This window comes from Leptosomus discolor, chromosome 11 (assembly GCF_034619465.1).
Source record: "Leptosomus discolor isolate bLepDis1 chromosome 11, bLepDis1.hap2, whole genome shotgun sequence".
NCBI lineage: Eukaryota > Metazoa > Chordata > Aves > Leptosomiformes > Leptosomidae > Leptosomus > Leptosomus discolor.
Window position 1 is genome coordinate 23,781,080 of NC_141401.1, and position 20,568 is coordinate 23,801,647.

The 20,568-nt window shown below is 37.7% G+C and overlaps 1 protein-coding gene across 6 annotated transcripts in view; it reads left to right on the forward strand.

Annotated features, from left to right (window-relative positions):
• TJP1 (tight junction protein 1) overlaps positions 1-14,873 on the forward strand; it is a 163,180-nt gene extending 148,307 nt beyond the window's left edge. For 2 of the 6 annotated variants that reach the window (XM_086471731.1, XM_086471734.1), the window contains 8 exons: positions 112-1,011; positions 1,344-1,438; positions 1,920-2,144; positions 7,017-7,192; positions 7,900-8,341; positions 9,754-9,971; positions 11,285-11,428; positions 14,779-14,873. In XM_086471731.1, coding sequence (XP_086327857.1) covers positions 112-1,011; positions 1,344-1,438; positions 1,920-2,144; positions 7,017-7,192; positions 7,900-8,341; positions 9,754-9,971; positions 11,285-11,428; positions 14,779-14,873 — 2,295 coding nt within the window. Of the gene's footprint in view, positions 1-111; positions 1,012-1,343; positions 1,439-1,919; positions 2,145-6,187; positions 6,239-7,016; positions 7,193-7,899; positions 8,342-9,753; positions 9,972-11,284; positions 11,429-14,778 lie in introns of all 6 variants that reach the window. The other 4 variants (XM_086471732.1, XM_086471735.1, XM_086471730.1 and 1 more) reach the window with 3 other exon arrangements.
• Positions 14,874-20,568: the final 5,695 nt, after the last annotated feature.

Genomic DNA, 20,568 nt, shown 5'->3' on the forward strand with positions numbered 1-20,568 from the left:
AGAAAATTAAAACCAATATTAAAAACTTAAGTTTGTTTAAAAAACTACATTTCAAATGCAGCTGCTCTTACTCTTCATTTTAACTGAAAAGTATGCTCCTCTCTTTAACAGGTGTACCGAAAGGATCCATATAGTAATGAAGAAGTGTCCCGGCAAAGCTATGTCTTAAAACAGCCAGCAATAAATCACCCAGTACAGAGACAGGAAAGAGACCCAAATCTGATCTATGAATCCCAGGCTCAGTATGCAGAAAAACAACCGAGCCGGGACTATGAACAGTCAACGTATAGGTATGATTCTACAAACTATGTAGATCAATTTTCTCATGGTTATGACCCTCGCCTGCATTATGATGACCGTGTGCCTCCTTATGAGGAGCACTGGGCATATTATGATGAAAAACAGCCCTACAACCAAACGAGAACAGCTTATGAAAACCAGCCTCCTAGGGATCTTGATTCTAGACAAAATATAGAAGAGAGCACAGAACGCAGCTATTATCCAGCACAACCTCGTTTTGAGGAACCCCCTCCAATGAGCTATGATGGCAGACCTCGCTATGAGCATGCACCCAAAAACTTCAGCTTACCACAAGTGCGATATGAAGATCAGCATACTGTTGGCTACGACACGCATGGCAGATACAAACAAGAAGCTCAGCCGTACCAGTCAGCCATATCTCGATCTCCTGAACCGAAGCAGTACTTTGATCCACATATAAGGGGCTATGAACAAGGCCCTCCTCAAGCTTATAATGCTAAAGCTGGACAATATGAGCCTTCTCATAGCACTTCAGGTGTTTCTCTCCCTCCTCCCCCTTCATCACAAACCAAACCAGAAGTTTTGCCTTCTAACAGTAAACCACTGCCTACACCACCGTCTCTAGCAGAGGAAGAAGAAGATCCAGCCATGAAACCACAGTCTGTGCGAAGTAGGGTTAAGATATTTGAAAGAAGAAGATCACCATCTTTGGAAAAAATGAAGGACCCAAGCGATACATCAGCTGTCAAGGTAAGTCATTTAAGTTTTTTCATTCCTGCTTTTTGCTAAGGAGACTACATGGCAAGAAGTAAAATACTGTCTTGGAAAGGAGGCCTTACTGCTTGTGGAACAGGCTCTTAGCAAGCGAATTGCAGTACGTGTTAACTTCAGAAGCTGAAAACTTTTGTGAAAACATTGAAGGGGATCTTGCCTTGCTGAAAACTCCCAGTTCGTCTTTCACTAGCACTTCATTCTGTTTTTCCCTTTGGGGAAGGCGGGGGCAGTCGTAATTTTCTTACTCATAAAGTGCTATGTCTTTCTAAATGTTAGAATCTAAGAATATGCTGTGCTTTTCTTTACAGCCTCCAGAAGTAGCACCTAAGCCTACACTCACAACGGTGGGTGGTCCAAAACCAACTTCTCAAAGCCAGTATGAACACGACAAAACAACTTACAGGTAGACGCGCAACTGATTAATTAAATTTAGTTTTCGACGTGAGATTAGAATATTCAGAAAATACATCTTGGTGGTTCAAATTGGAAACCACAGAGTGGAAAGTCAGTGTTTCAATAGTAAGGCAGGGCTTAAAGTCGCTTCTCGTGGACATGATTGCTGGGAAGTGGGGGAAGGACACAATGTTTTTTCAGCATTTTTGAGGAAGAAACTTACCTGATATCTCCATCTTATTTTTTTTCTATGTTTAATTGAGGTAATTAAAAAGTAAAACGAGGGAAAAGGTAAGAGAAATAAGGATGGACTTTATGCTCTGTCAAAGCTGTCTAATTTCCATGCAATATAGTTTGAAAAGGCAAGATGTGCAATTATAAGTTACACTTCAGTTGCTTTATTACTTGCTGGTTATAAAATAGAATTTTAATTCAGATACTTGGGCTTTTTCAACTGTGCAAGGCAACTGTATATTATTATTCTTGGTTAGGGCCCCAGAACCACAGAGACCTCAAGTGAAGCCACCTGAAGATATAGTGCGTTCCAATCATTATGATCCTGAGGAAGACGAAGAGTATTATCGAAAGCAGCTCTCGTACTTTGATCGCAGGAGTTTTGAAAGTAAGCCATCTGCACAGGTTCCTGCCAGCCATCATTCTGAGCCTGCTAAACCAATACATTCGCAGAATCAGCTGAATTTCACCAATTATTCTAAGTAAGTTTGTGGGATTTCTTTGCTTTTTTTTTTCATTTGAAAAAGGAGGGAGGCGCATACGACTAAAACAGAAATTCTGCCTCTGTCAATGGAATTCCAGGGGTTCGTCATATCTAATGTAAATTATTTTGTATTCAGTTTTTCTGTTTAGGTGTAGCTTTAGTTTGGAAACACGTAACTGCATAACTTCTTATTTTTGTAAATTAAATGAATAATTTTTGTAGGTTTCAGGACCTTCAACCTATTACTTCTTTTGCTTACCACTTACTAACAGAGCATAATGACGTATTTCCTTAGTCTGAGTGCTTAAACACTTCCAAAGCAAAGGTTTTGGTTTATTCCGGTTCTGCATGCATTTATTTTGCAGACAGGCTTGTACATGTTAGCCATGTTTGACATTAGGAAACTGAGCCTTCAGGGAATATTGCTGAGGCCAGAACTTAATCTGTTGATGGAAACATCTGTTTCCTGTATTGTTCAGCTTCCTTGATGTGGAACATTTTGATACAGAAATTGTGTGAAAGCTCTCACAGATCTAGCTCAGGTAAAGAACTGTCTATCTTGGAGGATACTTATGCAAACATTGTGAAATCTCTCCACAGTTACCTAGACTTCGAAAATGTATTTCGATGCAAACCATAACAATGTGTTTGTAGCTGTTACTGTGAAAAGCTATCTTGGCTTGCTGCATGCAGGCTGAAAATTGGGCATTTTTTTGAAGGCTTCAGTCGCTTTCAATCCTACTTGAAATCTGGACTGTTTGGGTCAAGCTGAAAATCTTGCAGCCTTAATATAAATGAGATCTTTAGATTGAAATAGAAAAACTGTCTCGCTGAAGTTTTATGGTGTTAGGTGCGTGTGCAAGCTGTCTTTCATGTACTTGTTCCAGTGCTTAGGGAAGTCTTGAAGGATTTGAGCTAGGATTTGGGAATCCATTTCTTATTTGTAGAATACTGCGTATAATCTCCAGAGTCTTCCTTTGTCAACTGAGAATATTGGAATCTTTCCAAAAGCTTGATGGGTTTTAAAGGATTCACTTTTTTCTTTCTAATCAAGAAGTCTACATGTGGTAACTATTTGATTATTCTTTTTTTTTTTATATGCTAAGAAAGGAGTGCATATAGTAATCTGTAACCAGTTCTGACTCTGTCACGGGTGTTCTTTATCCTTCCTCTTCACTTCCCCTGTGTCTTCTGATGGAAAGACGGGAGCATGTCTGTCCTGCTCTCTGGGAATCATAGGAAGAGACCTGAAAAAAAGAAGAGTGTCTTGGCTAACCTCATAATGCATTGCAGTAGCTTTCAGAATTATATTCCCACATAAAAAAAATAATGTTACCCATAGATTATCTGGTTTGATCTGTAGGTATGGACTGTGTTGCCATTGTAAATGCAAGTAATGCTTTGGGAGAAATGTTGTGAGCATCCATAAAGAAATTGTGAAGATTGTAAAATTTTTCAGATAAGATGAAGAGTATTGTAAGCTTTTGTGGTACATTTGTTATCCTCTGCAGTGTTGTCACACATGCTGAAAAACACGAGGAATACACACAACTTGAATTTTTGAGTCAGAACAGCTACTGGTTGAGAGAGATTGTTTCATCCTTCTACTTGACACTTCCATCTGCCATGACACTTCTCTTCTTTCGCTGCACAGTTCTGGTTTTCTTTTGATTGTGAGTTAGCCTGTAAGTTTAGGGCTTGTGCTTATAGGAAGGTGACATCTTACTGTCACAGAGGAATAAGATAATACCGGTTTTAAGGCTGATAGTTCAATATGTCAAGGGACAAAAATGTGTTGGTTTTATTTTATGAAAGAATGTAACCCTTAAGAGGAAGGGACAGACGTGGGAAATAAAATTTACCCAGGGCAGTCCAGTGCAAATAGACAAAGAGTAAAATATTAATGGAAGTAAGTGGAAAGAGATAAAGAAGAACACTACTCAGTTGGACAGTACTACCTCTAGAAAGCATACTGCAGTGTCCTTGCATGGAAGCATGAAACAATTGCTGTCTTGAGAAAGCATTCGTACTTAGGTCCCTCCTTTCACCAGCCTCCAGTTTGTACCCTGTTACTTACTCATTATTCATCATTTTTTCCAGTGAATTAGTATGGTAATTGCTCTTCTGTTAACAAACTGTTCTAAAAATAAACAGGACTAAATTTGGATAATACAGGAACCGTTGATTATGCCATCTCTTGGTCCTGTGTGATTCATATAGTGTATTCTGGGTACAGAGGACAGGTTTTATTCGTGAGCAACAGCTACAACTTTTTCAGTTTTAAATATTAATGTTAAACATTAAACTACATAAAGTTCTTTGCCACTGCGTGAGTGTTGTGAAAGTATGGTTTTTTCCTATTATGTGTGTACAAATTTGTTTACTCTTTTAATTTGGTGGAGTTTTGTTTGCATCGTTTAGAAAACTCATGCCATTACTGAAGCTGCTTTGTATGGGTAATGCCATATCTGCATGTTACAGTTGTCAGTAACTGCAGAATAAGGGATAGCTTCTCTTGATGTGAGAAAACAGCAGAACTTGTAAATGGGCATGTTTTGGTGGAGCTAGTTGGAGCAGTTCATGAGGCTACTACTGCTGTGGCTGAGCAGTGGGTGTATTCTGGCTGGGCTCGGTGTAAACTGCATGAGCTTGACATGCTGCAGAATGAGGTAGCTTATCTAAATTTTGTGTTGGGTAGGGTTAAGAGTACTCATACGATCAGTTACAGCCTCATCTGAGGAGGCAGTAAGGGACAGTGTCCTGTGTTAACTTAAACTGCTCCAGCTGAGCACTGATGTGTCTGTTATAGAGCTGGAGATTGGCAATGCCATTTAAGTTCTCTATTGCACACCGAGGTTTATAACCTGTTGCCCACTGGTTCATTCTCGTGGTTCATTTCTGCTTCACTTCAAATTCAAGTAGCAGCTTTGTAACAAAAATGAAGTGGAAGACAGCTTAGAAAGCAGGACATCAATAATTAGAGGAACTTCACTTATACGCTCACAAGTTGTAAGCGAGCATTTTGTTGTGGACCACTTTCATTGCATACAGGTTCTGAACAATGTGCTTGAGGTGGTGGCTTGGTCAGGGGCCTATGACAGAAGAATATGTTTCATATTAAGCACAACTTTCTGCTGGTTGTGTTCATGTTGTCACAGCTCTCTCTTCTGCTCCCTCCATCAAAATGTACTACAATTCCCCATTTTTTAATTCCTCAGAAGCTGGGAAGCAGTTCTAATTAGGTGCGGAGTGCGGTGGGGTTTTTCTGTGGACTTTTGCAGTGCTGCCCTCGCTTTCAAAAGATCAGCCCTTTTCTTGGTTTTGTAACATACTCCTGAAGCGTTAAGTTGTTGCCAGTTACATTTTTATGCACATACAGAAAGTAAAGGGATGAGGGAAAGCTTGTCTTAGTGAGATTAATTTTCTTGCAACATATAAGCAAAATAAATCAAGGAAAAGTCAGCAGTACACCTAGGTTTTCTGTCCCTCCTAGTGTTCATAAGCAGTTGTTCTAAGATGTCCTTTTAGGGATTGTCGAACCACTTTATGGTGGGGGCTCTGCTATTGGATAAGCTGATAGCACTGTAGAAACGTTTGCTATGAATGTACCCTCAGTACCTGATCTGCAATACAAACCCATCATCATTCTGTGTACGTTAAGACTGAAGAAATTAATGCAAATTGCACCATAAGTGAGAGATTGTTAGAATACGGGATTTGTATTTTGTTCACTCTTTTCAGTAATTGAATAACTTTGTTTGTACATATTGTAACATGTGGCTTAGTGTAATCTCGTTCTTACTTTCAGTATCTGTCAATTTGAGATACTGTCCTCCTAATTCACTGACAAAAAAATCTCATATATTAGGTGATCACTGTACATATGCATATGGTAAAGGTCTTATTAGGTCTCTGTTTCAACAACCTTGTCATACAAGAACTGCTAGGACTAACATAAAAAGTGTGAAGAAATAATACGCTCAAGATAGAATGACTGTTTTCTTTCATTCTTCCATTGCTGTTTGCTTTGCCATCACCTAGATTTCTTGGCTCTTACACTAGCTATGACTACTTGAAAAGGAACATCAAGTGGTAAGACTGCTGTTGATGTGAGGATGTTTTCAGGTGTCCTCTCACTGTTACATTTCATCACAGGCATTATGTGCACTTAAAATTTTCAACGCAGAAATACTGAGCGTAAGTGCAGTATGACATAGTCCAAAATTGCAGGTATTTGTGAGATCGATCGTTTCCTGAAAAACTTTTGGAGAAGTATTTCTAGTATAAGAAAAATGTTTTGAAAATAAGACTTTAAAGTTATCTATGCTATGCACATAAAGCTAGTGAAGCTTAAGCTGATTACATTTCTAATTAAGATGGCGTTGTTCAAATACTAGGTGTATTTAGAAAAGTTGTACTAGACTCTATTATCCTATTGGCTAATTATCCTTTTCAAAAACAACCCACCCACCAAAAAAGAAGTGGGTTTATATTTTTTATTTTGAAGACCTGCTGAATCAGAGAACACTTTTTCATTGAAATTACCCTATAATGAAATTGAAAAATTAAGATCTTGTAGGCGATCATGCAAATACACCTGAAATGTCATCTGCCTTTTGTTTGCCATGGTTTCTGTTACTAATCTTCTTCTAAAGATTCAGTGTTGTCTTAATCTCTTGTGCTTATCAGTAAATGTTTTTATATTTGAGACAGGATATTAAAGAAAATTGTGTTTTAATGTTTATAGGAAGAGATGGAAATCAGGTGGTCATAGAAGGAAAAAAATAGAGGTGAATGCAGGAGCTCAGAGCCGTGAGGAAACCAAACAGTCAAATGTGTGTTGTTTTTTTTTTTTCTTTTATTTCAACAGGGGGAAACTAACTGATACTGAATCAATGGATAGGCCTGTTGGTGAAAAACGCTACGAGCCAATCCCTCAAGTTACAACTCCTCCTCCTGCTCCTTCAGTCCAGTATACACAGCCTCAGTCCATTAATAGTCCTGTCCTGTCTCTGCCAGCACATCACAAGCCTGCACTTTCAGAAGGTGAGCAGCTGGAAAGCTAACCTGTCTCAGGTGATAACGTATAGCACTTGTCAGATACTTGTGTGGTTGCTTCAGCATGTCTACACTGGGAACTATGTTGTTCTCTAACTGAAATATGGAATAATTGTTAGTGAAAATAGCTTTTTTACTGTTGTGAGATTGTTTTGTGAAATGATTTGGTGGTCCTGTCTGAAACTGTACCTTCCAGCTGTTAATAGTTACTATAACTCTCTCCTGTATTTAGTGTTCTCAGCAAAGATAAAGTAAACTTTCCAGTACTTAAAAAATGTACCTCTGTGCTTTGGACCAGAATTCTTTAGGGATGAGTAATAGTTGTCGGCTTCTAAAAACAGAAGAAAAAGTTGTTTTCACTTTCATACTGAGAGAATTTCCCAGTCCAACTGAATTTTCCAGTTTGTACATGATAGTATTTCAATACTGGCTTGCTTTTTTTTGTCATAGCTAACCACTCTAACCTTCTTTTAGTGAAAGGTCATATCATTGTATCTAAAATAGCTGTTTAATGAAACATTAGATAACTTGCCCAAACATACAAAATGTAATAGGAGGACAGATAATCTACGAGAGCTAAGCCGAACCTATATATTTTTTGTATAGTAGATTAAGAATTGACTAAAATGTATTCTTATGCTGTAGTGTATGTGACTAGTTAGTGATGAATTCTGGTATTTTTGTTTGTGTTGCAGTTAACTCTGTGTCTGACCCTCCTCCACCTCAGAATAAGCCAGCAATTTTCAGATCCTCTAGAGAGGATACCGTGCAGTCCACCTTTTATCCTCAGAAAAGCTTCCCTGACAAAGGCCCCATTAATGGAACTGAGCAGATTCAGAAAACTGTCACTCCTTCTTACAACCGCTTCACAACAAAACCTTACACTAGTGCTGCAAGGCCCTTTGAGCGCAAGTTTGAAAGTCCTAAATTCAACCATAATCTCTTGCCAAACGAAGCTCAGCATAAACCAGAGTTGCCGTCAAAATCTCCGAATTCTCCTCAACCAATTTTGAAAGCACACAGCTCATCGCAGCCTCCTGAGTTTGACAGTGGAATGGAGACCTTTGCTGTACAGGTCGACAAGCCTAAATATCAACCAAATAACGTCAATGCTGTGCCTAAAGCCATTCCTGTAAGGTAAGCTGCTGCTTTCTTCTTTCCATTAGAACATCTATAGGAGTTCATCTGTGAAACCTGGGAAAAATGCAGCTTTTTTTTTTCTGTGCTTCCGCTTGCTGTTGATGTTATAGTTGAAAGATTGATACTATGATTCTAAAATTCTGCCAAAAGGCGTTGAACAGCATTTGGATAGATGCTTAAAGTATGTCCCATGTCCCTGTATCATCTTGCATCCTGTTGTTAGAAAGTGGCATGGCATTTATTTACCATTTTTCATACTATAATTCTGGTAGATAGTAATGATTTGTCCTCTCAATATATTTCTAGAAGATGGAATTAATTTCAAAGGATAGCTATTGCACCAAATTGTATTCATTCTGTGTGCTTAGAGGCACTCATGGTGCATGTGTGTAAGGAGTATTTTAAAAATACTTGTGAAAAGAGAAAGTCGCTTTAGCAGTTTCATATTGGTGCTTTCCTGTGAGACCAAGCTGCCTAAAAGCATCTTGTGCTTGCCTAATATGCTTTAACTGTAAGAACTATGCCTAGAGCAACAGATGCTATTACAAATTTAAGCTCCTTGGTGATTTGTTAAATTCTTTTCTACTAACATTCGCAGAACAATGTTTTATTATTCTTTTATTTCAAAATAGTGCATAAACCAGACTTGAAATCTTGCTTGATGTTTCAATAACTCAGAAATGAAAGAGAAGACTGAATCCTATTTGTTCTGAAGCACCTGAGAGATGTTACAATGCTGTACAGTTTTGTAGAGTGCTAGAAATTTGGAAGTTACTGTTTCTTTGAGTGAAATTCTTTAGAAACTGGTTTGATTTGAAGTCTACTTAAACTACCCATTTGACAATGTTTTACATTTCTCTTTAGTTATGTCCTGGCAACCTGGAAAAAATCGTGTGCTTTTGGATTTTTTTTTTTTTTTACGGGCTTTTCAATGTGTATCTGAATATAAGTGTTCAGTGTGGCTTGAATAAGAATTACTGCTCCTTATGTATTAAAGACATAATGGAGTTTTGGGAGGAAAAAGAAACTTTCAGATGTTAATTACACTTAGATTTACTAAGCTGAAGTGTGTAGCTGGGACAAGCTCTTTCTGTATAACCCCGGAAGCAGGCATTGGGAAACAGAAGATTGAAGTGGCCCAAATTCTTGCTTTGACTACTTTCTGAACGTTTTCAGAGTTTGTGGGCTTTGGTGCGTTTTTTTGGTGAAAATGTTCTCTTCTCGTGGTGGAACTTGAGCTACTTTCATCTTGGTTGTCCTTCACAATTGAGTGTGGGACACATTTAATGTTTTCCTAAAATCACTGCTAGCCTACTCTAGGCTGTGTTCTGCTAAAATGTTAAAATATGCCACTGACTTCCAGGAAAAAAATATTGATAAAACTACTAGGCTTTCTGTCTTATATTCAGTCCTTCAGCACTTGAGGATGAGGAGGAAGAAGACGGACACACTGTTGTAGCCACAGCAAGAGGTGTATTTAACAGCAATGGTGGTGTATTGAGCTCCATAGAGACTGGAGTTAGTATTATTATACCGCAAGGAGCCATTCCGGAGGGAATCGAGCAAGAAATATATTTCAAAGTCTGCAGAGACAACAGTATACTTCCACCTTTGGACAAAGAGAAAGGTAAGAGATGGCACTGTACACTGTTCTGTAACTTAATACAGCTTTTTTTCTAACAGCGGCAAAATAGAATGTGAAAATACCTTAACATGCTTCAATATATAACATGTATTTCTGTGTGAAGATACAGAGTATGCATCTTACCAGAAGTATAAGGGAAGCAATGTTCTGGTTAATATAGAAAGTTGCAAGCAAGATGGAGGCCCTGAATTTTAACTTGAGAATATTTAATTCGTAGACTTAAGTACTGATTTAAAACTTAACTAGTGCACTAAAGGAAGGTTCTAAATTCTTTAAAAGTCTTTGAAATTGTAGATTCCCTCACAAAGTGCAGGGATTTACTTTAGGCATTCTTATTAGAAATATTTCTTCATCTCACAGTTAGGACCAAAAGAATTATAAAGCACATGACTTAAACTAATTTGACTTGAGTTAAATGTTTGGAATTTACTTCCACACTTGAAAACACTCAGCGTTCTAATTTTTTTCAATTTCTCTAAAGAAAACAGCTTCATGGTTTGAAAAAATATTCAAATTTTTATAAAAAGTAAAGTGTATTCCTGACTCTTATTAATAATGGTTGAGCAGTGTATCTTAGGTTGAGCAATGCTTTCATAGCAATTCTGTCTTTCATACCAATAGTTCAGTGTACAGGCATTTTCTGACCTGTCAGATTCCTAATTTCCTCAAGTCAAGAAACTAAAGGGGTTAATTTCATAAATTTGCAGTTCGAGTATTACTTGCAATCGGCAGTTACTTTGAATCTTTATGAAGCAAATACAGCGTGTTCCTCAACTGAATAACCTTACATGAACATTTGGAGTTTTAAACTAAAGATAGACCTCTATGTTTGTATGCTTTATCCCTTGACTGTAAGGGTCATGGGCTCTTGACCTGCTGAGGGCTTTATGCAGCCCAGTGTGCCCTAAATCCATGCAGGCAGTACATTGCCGCTGTAGCTCAAAGACATGCATGAACAAGGCTGCTTACAGATTTGGGGATTTGTTTCTTTTGATGCACCTGCTTAGAAATCAGTGGCAAAAAAATAAATAAATCCCAACATGATTTAATCATCAGGCTTGTTTATCCTTTTTTCATTTTGGGATTGTGATATGTTCCACTGAGAAGTCACTTGAGTGCTCTGAAAGAGGCTGTGAGAAACAATCTTGCTGAGGGCTATTCTTTACTGACAGGTCAAAACATTCATATTTTTCTCTAAAATTAAATTTCTGGGTAGCTCTGCAATGCGATTGTGTAATACTTTGAACCTATTTCAAGAAGAATCAGTAACGGGTTTTTTTTTCTCTTGACTGTAGGTGAAACGCTTCTTAGCCCCTTGGTAATGTGTGGGCCTCATGGACTAAAATTCCTGAAGCCAGTGGAGCTGCGCCTGCCACATTGTGCGTCTATGACCCCTGATGGTTGGTCTTTTGCTCTAAAATCCTCCGACTCCTCGTCGGGTATGCTGTCCTCCCTCTGTCCTTTTGGGGCTTTTGGGTGCTATCGTATAATTTAAGTTAATTTGGCTAAAGGTGATGCTGTGTAATATAAAGAACTCAATCATTGTATTTGTGTCAAACTCTCCCATTTCACTTTCATTACAAATGTCTCTCTTACATTTACTCATGGTGCCAATTCATAGCTAAAACCATGATAGCAGAAAAGGAGTAATATCTCTAATCTATTAAATATTATCGTATTTTTCTATTCTGTCTTCTTTCTTGAGGACTGCTACAGCTGAATACACTTGAAATGATAGTCGCACTAAAATTGAGAGGAAATGATTATGTACCTCTGATTGGCCTTTGTAACATAACTGGTGTTTGTCTGTTGCTTAATTAACCATATAGGACTCTGGCAAATCTTAACAATCTGCATGCTCATAAATCATGATTTAACGCTTGTTAACTGATTCCATGTGTGCAAGTTGATGCTAACAATTGGGTCATTTAAGTAAACTATAGTGTTCAGTAAAAGCATTTACAACTCACTCTAATGTAGCTGGGTTTTCCACAAGACTTTTCTTGCTTGCTTCTGCCTATTTCTCCTCTACCGCCTTTTACCCAGAAGTTTCTGATTGATAGTAGAAGTTGCAACTAGGTTGCAATTTTATTTACCTGTTCATTTTTACCTCACTGTGGCTTTCTGGGATGAGCGGGGAATGTATTGGCTGAAATTGTCAGTGAGAAGCCTAACTGAGAATTTTGGGCAAGTTTCAAGCAATTTCATGAAATGGCTGTGAGGTTACAGAGATCTAAAAAGGAATGCTTGCACATCTGGGGAAAAAGTCTTAAGGTTTTATTCAGCTACCTTCAAAATCCATGGTGGAAGGTTCAAATCATTGATGTGTACGTATGATCTAAGTAATGACTGAATGATGTACTTCTGTATACAGCATTTAAGCCACCATGTATGCATATCTATCTTCTGTCACTAATGTATCTATCACTGTCAACACCAAAGCACTGATGCTTTGAAAGATTAAAGCATCCATCCCCTTGATGGGGATTCAATAATCTAGAGGTATTAATGGCAATAATTTTTAGTTGTTTTTTATACACTATTATATGCATGTGTTGCATGCATCTTATTTAATAATGTGTGTATACATGGCAGTGTTAAAACACAGACTAACAAGTGATAGGGTCCCAAAAGATATGACAACTACGTACAAAAATGACACAACACTTCCTTTGTAACGAATAGCACCTGTTCATGAACTTACTTGAAGTGAAGGGAGAGGACTCAAAATGATCTAAAGAATAACTGAAGTTACTGAGACATTTTTCTCCCTTTCCAAAGTGGGGTGTGTGTGTGTGTGTGTGTGCGCATGTGTGGGTGAAAGCAAGAGCGTGTATATTTAAACCCTAACACTTTCTGTACTGTAAATATAACACCACATTCTGTTAATCTGAAATGGGATGTATATCATAACATTGCTCTTTTGAGACAAACTTTAAAATTAGGCAATTCTGTCTTATGATATGTAAGTAGACCATACTGTGTCTTAAATAAATAATTGTTTTCTCTCTTTCTAAATTAGTTGGTTATGGGACTCTGATTTTTGAGGTGGCTTTATAATAAGTATATACAATTCTGGGTTTTCTTTCTCTTCAGCCGTCTGCTCTGCCTCATCTTCTCTCAATGTATCCATGTTCTGTCCTAAAAGTGACATTCATTTGCACTTACTAACATCCTTTCTGCCACATTTAAGCCTCATATATTGATATTTTACTGTTAAACCCATTCAAAAGCTTGAAAGATTCTGGTATTAAAACTGACTGGGGAAGAAAGTTCCCTTTTATGGCCACATCTATTAGAATGTATTAGTAAAAAATACTGAAGGATCTTTTTTTAAAGCAGTTTTATGTAAGTATGGGGGGAAAAAGATCCTCAACAGCTAGAGGTTGCACTGGCTACAGTCGAATCCTTACTGTGTATTTAGGAGGAAAGGTTGGAAAAGAAGTCTGCCATTGTCTCATGTGCAAGATTAGGACCTGGTTGTCCTACAGTCCTGTTTTCCCCTTCTCCTAATATATTTGATCATATGAGTTTTGAAGGAATTCCTTGCATCTATAAAATGAAAAATCCTTCAGCATTGTTGAACTTCTTGACTAAAATCAGTAGTCTTGGCTGCTTGCAGTAAACTTGTTTGCATCCTCTAACTACACACAGGCCACTTCTGTTCTTTGTCCTGACATCAGAAGTTGCCATCACTCAATGCATTGTGTACTTCATTTTGTTTTCATGAGTTCTTCAAGAAAATTGTGGAATTTACGTCAGTCTCATTTAATACAGAGGTCTCAGGTGTTTGCAGTCTGTGTGACTGGGTTCTCTAACTTGTTGCGCATGGCAGATCTGTTTTGGCAAAGCTACTTAATGTCACTGATGTGGAAGGCTTAAGAGAATTTCAGTGTCTTTTTCACTGTTCTACCATAGTGGGATGGTGATACTTTTTGTATAGTGGCAGCATTTAGTAGTGGTTTAGGTGGGTAGATGAAGAATGCTGTATCCTCCAGTTGAGTGAGACATTTGACTGTGCAGATGGAATATAACCTTTGTCTGGTGAGATGGCAGCTGGTGACTTTCCTTTGTAACAGAATGTTACACAGGACCTTTGACCAGGAGTAGATAAGATCTGTTGTAGATACTAAGTATGTACCAGTTAACTAGAATCCCTTTTAGAATGTCAGTGTTTCAGGCTTTTAAATGAGTATACTGGATGTAGCTGCAAAGTGACTACAATCCTGTCTACAATAATTTTCATGATAGAAAATAAAACTACCAGTGTGTCAGTGTTTAGTTACACCATAACTTCTGATTAGACTCATCTGTGTTCACAACTGTTCCAAGAAACTTCAAATGCATCCTACCCAGAGTAGTTTTTAAATGTCTTCTTTTTTTCTGGCAATGTAGGAAAGAGCCAGTGAATACCTGAGTCACTGCTAACGCTTCTCAAATGGAAAGCACTATGTTGGTGCTGTAGAGTAGAATGACTTGTATTTAAGAGTTCCCAAGTGTCACAGTATCTGTTTTGAGTAACTGATCTATCCTACATTATACAAAAATAAAGGGTTAATTTTTTATTAATAACATACAAACTGCAGTTAAAAAAAAAAAAACAAAAAAAAAAAAAAAAAACAAAAAACCAAAACAAAACACAAAAACCAAACCACCAGACCACACATAAACGACACAAACAAGTGTTGATTCAGAACTTAAAAGCTCCAGTCCAAAAGCTTGGTTGTTTCAAGATGTACACTGTTTGACAGCGGATACTAAACACCAGCATTGTGTTTTCCTCCCACAGGTGACCCCAAAACCTGGCAGAACAAGTCTCTTCCCGGGGATCCAAACTATCTTGTTGGAGCAAACTGTGTCTCAGTCCTAATTGACCACTTCTAAATATTAAGTTAGCTGACTGAGTAAATAATGTGAAACTGAGATGGACCTTACATATAAACTGAACCACTCTATCAAGTATTAACTGTTCTATAAATGATAATGGATCTTAGTGTTTAAGCATCTTGCTTTAACTAACAATGGTTTAGCAAGAACACTCTTTGAACCATGGTCACAATACATGCCACAAGCAGGGAGTGTACAGTGGGAACAAGGTAGGGTTTCTGCAGGTTCTGTATGCTTTGATTTGTTTGTTGTTCTTTTGTGGGTTTTTTGTTTTGTTTCCTTTTTTTTTCTTTTAAAGAACACTACTAGTATTTCATGGTTTAAAGTCTGAACGTACCAATGGAATTATACTCAGAGGAACTGGATTTGGTTCATACTCCACTGGTGAAAACACAGAATTTGGCCTGCATTTTTACAACTGTGTGTAACTCACAAGACTACATTTTGGTGTCTAGTTTTTAAATGACTTCTGGTGTACATGTCCAATGAAATGGCAGTCGACTTGGGGTAGCACAGTTTAGATGTTTTCCTCTTTTGAGAGGCTAATGCAAACACATCTACTTACTGTATATGGAAACATTGTCATGAGAACAGGGGGGAGGGGGAAAAGCATGTGGGATGACTATGGTTCAGTTGCCTCTGTGGATTTGTAAATTAACCACATTATTACAGACCTATTAACCAGCAGGGATGCCTTACCCTCATGTTTTTAATAGTCTTAGCTCTCATAGTTCTCTGTATTAAGTTTGTATGGCTTTTGTGCTTACCTAGATAATATATCATGAGAGACTGGGGAAAGAGGAGGGGGGGGGGAAACAACCACAACAAAAAAATCTTGTGAGTTTGGGTTTGGAGAATGAGTATTGTTTGTGTTCATCAGCCAGAAGAGAACCAGAAGAAAATGATGGTATGTTCTCGGCTATGCATTTGAAAATTTATAGATGTTATAGACTGCTTGTATATAATGCGTGCATACCACTTTTGTTCTTGGTTTGTAAATTAACTTTTATAAGCTTTACCTTTTTATATATATAAATATATATAAAACAAACGAAGTTTCTTAAGGATATCTTTGTATTCTCATACCTTTTGAGCCTTGAACTTTGACATCTGCAGCAATAAAGCAGCATTTCTACAATATAGAAACAAGGACATTTTTTAAAAATGCACAAAGTTGTTACCTTTTTAAGTGCTGCATTTAAAGAATATAACTCGGAATTCTCTACTTTGATTAAATTCTTGAAAAGTATCCCTACTGTAATTTGTCATAAGGATGCTGTACTATGTGCCCTGAAATGTATTTTTTTACTAATAGACAATTTATTATGGCACAATGGCACTACTACTGTTTAGATAATATACCACTGCATTCTGTTTATGAGCTATTAGCTATTCAGGTGTGGCTGAAGTTTTTTTCTCTGCAGTTATTAAAATTACACGTTTCTAAATATACAGAATAAAACTGTTTTTAAAATAATAAAGGAGATTGTAGTACCTTATTGTTTCTGCAATGCATTTATATGAACATGACAATCAATTTTGATTTTTTTCTGTGTAAGTAGATAGCTGGATTCTGCCGTATGCTCATAACATGAAGCAGAGCTCTTTTCTGGAGTCAGTTGGAGTTGTCTACAGCAGGGCTTCTGAAATGAAGTCCAGTGTGGATCCGTGGGAAATACTCAATGGAAGTAGGAGCGGTAGACTTGTCCTTTAAATAACAAGGTGCTAGTTTACTTATACCTGCTCTTCCAAATACTTTGGTAATGTTCTAGCATGTAGATTTACACATAGTCTAGTTTATACAGTGTTAAAGATATTCCTACAGAATCCCATTATCAGGCTTTGTTTGAAGACTCAATGGCTAACTAGTAAGCTACTATTATTCTGTAAGAGAAAATAAATTTTGAAAGTTATTTTTTAATAATGCTGGGGAACAGTGCATAACCCTGGTGTTTCCTTTCTGTACTCTTACTGACCAGTTTGTTTCTTAGGCGTGACTTGCCTTAGAAGATGCAATCACTACTATTACTGCTCCTCCTCATGGCTTACGTCAATTCTAAGAGCAGTCAGAAAATTTGAGTAGCAAAAAACCTGCTCGTGTCAGGATGAGGTTTTTCATTTGTCTTTTTCATTTGTGGTAATACATTGGTGGTATCTTTTTTTGAATCTGCAAAAAGGACGGTTTCAAAATGGCACGCAAAGCGTCTGGGAGAAAATTCTAATGCTAAAATTTCTAAGCGTTCTTTTCCAGTTCGGATCCTAAGCATGTGAAACACTACGAAAAAAGCCGGTCAGATCTGAGGAACCCTGGGGTCACACTGCATGGACTGTTTGCAGTGGTGTCACTTGTGTCTTGGACATCCTGAATCTAGTGTGCTGTGAGATGTAACTGTCCTGAGTTGCTTTTACTGTAGCAATCCAGATAATACCTTTATGTGCTTCTTTTGAAGAGTATAGGGTTATGTCTTTCTATTGAAATGAAAAGTGACAGCTTTTGTTCTGCTGTCATTTCATAAATAAATTGAGAAAGTTGATGCTGTTCAATAATGTGGCAATTCTCTACTGCGAAGCAGCCTGTCAATGGAATTGTCTTTTGCTGTCTACCTGTAGGAATGTTTTATCAAAGTGGCTAATTTAAACCAAATGCAGGTTTTCCTTGTTAAATCACGATGCTTTTGGGTTAAAACATGGCCATTGAGAATAACTGTGTTAAAATAACACTTTTTCTTATTTTAAAATACCAGTGGTTTTGAATTCTTTATCCTTGCAAGAGATTACATATGTTCCTTACATATTTTATATGGGCTACACTCTGCAGGAGGTAAGTTCACATGTACTGCTTTAACTTACTATAGTTCTCTATTCGCTGTTTAATGTGAACTTCCAAAAACTGCATCTCCCAATTCTTCCTGTTTTTCTCAGTGATGTACTGGCTAGCTTTAGCCCTACAAATTGTACAGAAGTTTTAATAATGTAAGTCTCAAGTCTTGTGCTTGTTTCTAAACAAATGGCTTCAATGGTGGAAACAGATACTCAATGGATACAGAATTACTGTTCATATCTCTGACTTAAGTTTTTGGTAAAAATCTCTTTTTTTTAATCATTTTTTCAAGAAAAATAGTAGTGGGTATTCAACTACACATCCACAAACAAGTTCTGGTTGTAAAAGTACTTCTCTATTCCTGCCAGCCTCGGTTAGGTGGAGCAAATCAGCATTGGTTAGGGTCTGGTTGAAGATTCTCTGCTGTACTGTAACCTGGACCAGATGACAAAAGTCAAAGCTGTACAGGTTTGGAGAATAAAAGATGTTAAGCGTGCCTGAAAAATGTTTTCTTAGTATCTAAGTCACTTGTGAGGAAAGCATTTGTAGAAGCCTTACTGAGTGCTAGTGGTGGTCTGTTACGTATGGGGTTCTCTGGCAGCTAGCTCCATCCATTGGCAACATCAAATTAATGGGTAAAAATTTTTCACTATATCCAAATGAACTGTGCATTATGACCCTGTGAGCAAACATCTGAGAACAAATACGCTTAATATTAGTGAAAGTGTATGAAGCTGGCTGTTTGTGCACACATGTATAGACATGAATGTTATTTATTAGATTGTTCTATTACCTTGAATGCTGTGGACTACTCAGCTCTATGCCAAAGAGTTGTCATTCCAGTGACGCTAAAATAATGATGCTATCACTGAATTTGGCTTGAAAACCAGTTCTGACAAAGATTAAAGGATGTTTTGGTGGGAAGCAGTGGTGCTCTCCTAGTTACCTTAATTAAACTTGAAACACTCGTAGATAATTTCAAATTGCTGGGAAATGGACTCTTAGCACATACAGCTATCTATCAGTGACTTCAAGAAGTAACAGTTCTTACTGAGCAAGATGCAGAGAACAGGTCCAGAACAGAACCTCTGTATCTACAAGTGCAATTGTCCTATCTTGTTACTGCAAGGATTAATAAAGGAGAACAAAAGTGAAGAAACACTTAAGTTTCACATGCTGCTGTGTGACTAGAGTTGCTGCAAAGTGAACTTGTTCACAAAGTGAACTTGGAAGAGAGCAGAAAGCACAATTTATACTTAAAATGACAAGAACAGATTTTAGGCTGACTTCGTCAGTTGTTAATTCACTAATGCCCATTCTGAAATGGCTCTAGTCTGCTCTGTGATAAGGTATATGAAGTTTCCCATTGGAATTTTTTTACGCAGCACTAACTGCCTATTGCTTCTCATCTCTAGCATTGACAAAGTGGCAGTGGAAGAGTGGAGACAAACGCGACACGTCCAGTTGTTCCCTTGGGCCGGAGACACCGCCAGTAAGGCGGGTTTGGTATCTGTTGCTGACAAGGGCGTAACTCTGGTGTGTGTTACGTAAATGGAGCTCTCCAGATCATCCGTTCTGTGTGTCTCAGGAAAAGTGGTAAAAGATGTTATGCTTCTGTATGAGGAAATTGGGTTCTCTGCTGGTGGTTAGGGGCCTATACAGATCTGTACATCCTGGGTTTTTGGTTGTGGTTTGGTTTGGGTGGGGATTTTTTTTTTTTTGCGTTGTGGCTTGATGTCTGTGAAGAACATTAAGTCAGGAGTACTTTGGAACCTCCAGTAACTTCATCTGGTTTCAGATTATAAATACCAGTGTTTGGTACCACCACAGACCATTATCAAACCAGGAGCATCATGTGGTTTTGTCTGCAACAGGTTGTTCTGTTTTGTGGTAGTCTCTTGCACTTCTGACCTGACATCCTGACATAAAAGAACTCTGAGTAGTAGGGAGAGTCTTGGAGGTTTAACAGTTTTGGTAAAACATTAATGCTGCCACAATTTTCTGTATTTAGGAGTCTTACTTTTCTCAGCATGACAAAATTTGCTGAGCATTGTTGCTACTCTGAAGATAGCATAAGGATGTGGTGGCAGGCAGGAGCTCTTATGGTAAGTAAAGGCTGGGGAGAGGGGAGTTGGGCAGATACACAAACCAGTGGGATCACTTTAGCTTTACTCACATTATTTGAATAGACTTGAAGAACTTGCATAAAAACCTGAAAATAAGTTCTCTTCAGTAAACACCGTATACCACTTTGCGCACATGGTGTATCTGCTGCAGCGAATCATTCCCACTAGACAAACCTGTGATTCCTTACTTGTTACTCTAATGCTAACTATTGCCATGGTCTAAGGGTCCTTTTTGTGGACTTTAATAGCAATTAGCTAGACAACTGTGCAGAAATACATTCCTAAGGAAATCAACTGTAGTCTGTTAATGACTACTGCTATGTCTCTTTTCTTGGGTGTTGAGTGCGTATTAAATTTTCTTTAAAAATAATAGAACCGAAAACCATGTTATTTAAATATTCAGCTAATGTACCTTGTCTTTACAGTACTCTGCAGCACTTGTCCATTTTATACAAAAGTTGCTGAACACAGTAGATATGATAGGCTGTGGAAACACTATATGTAAGTTACAGCCTGTTAAGATGAGTGCAGGTTTAAAACACGTTGGTTAATGTATTGGTTTCTAAATTATATTAAAAACAAGCAATGTCTTCCCAGAAAAATGACTACCTAGTTCCACCCTTCTTCCTTTCAACTTTAGGGCTTACAATTTGGGGGAAGATCTAAGTGAGAAACAGCTTGTAGAACTTAAGTAAAATTAGATCCAGCATTTGATTTGCTGGGTGCTTTTGTACCTTGGTATTGG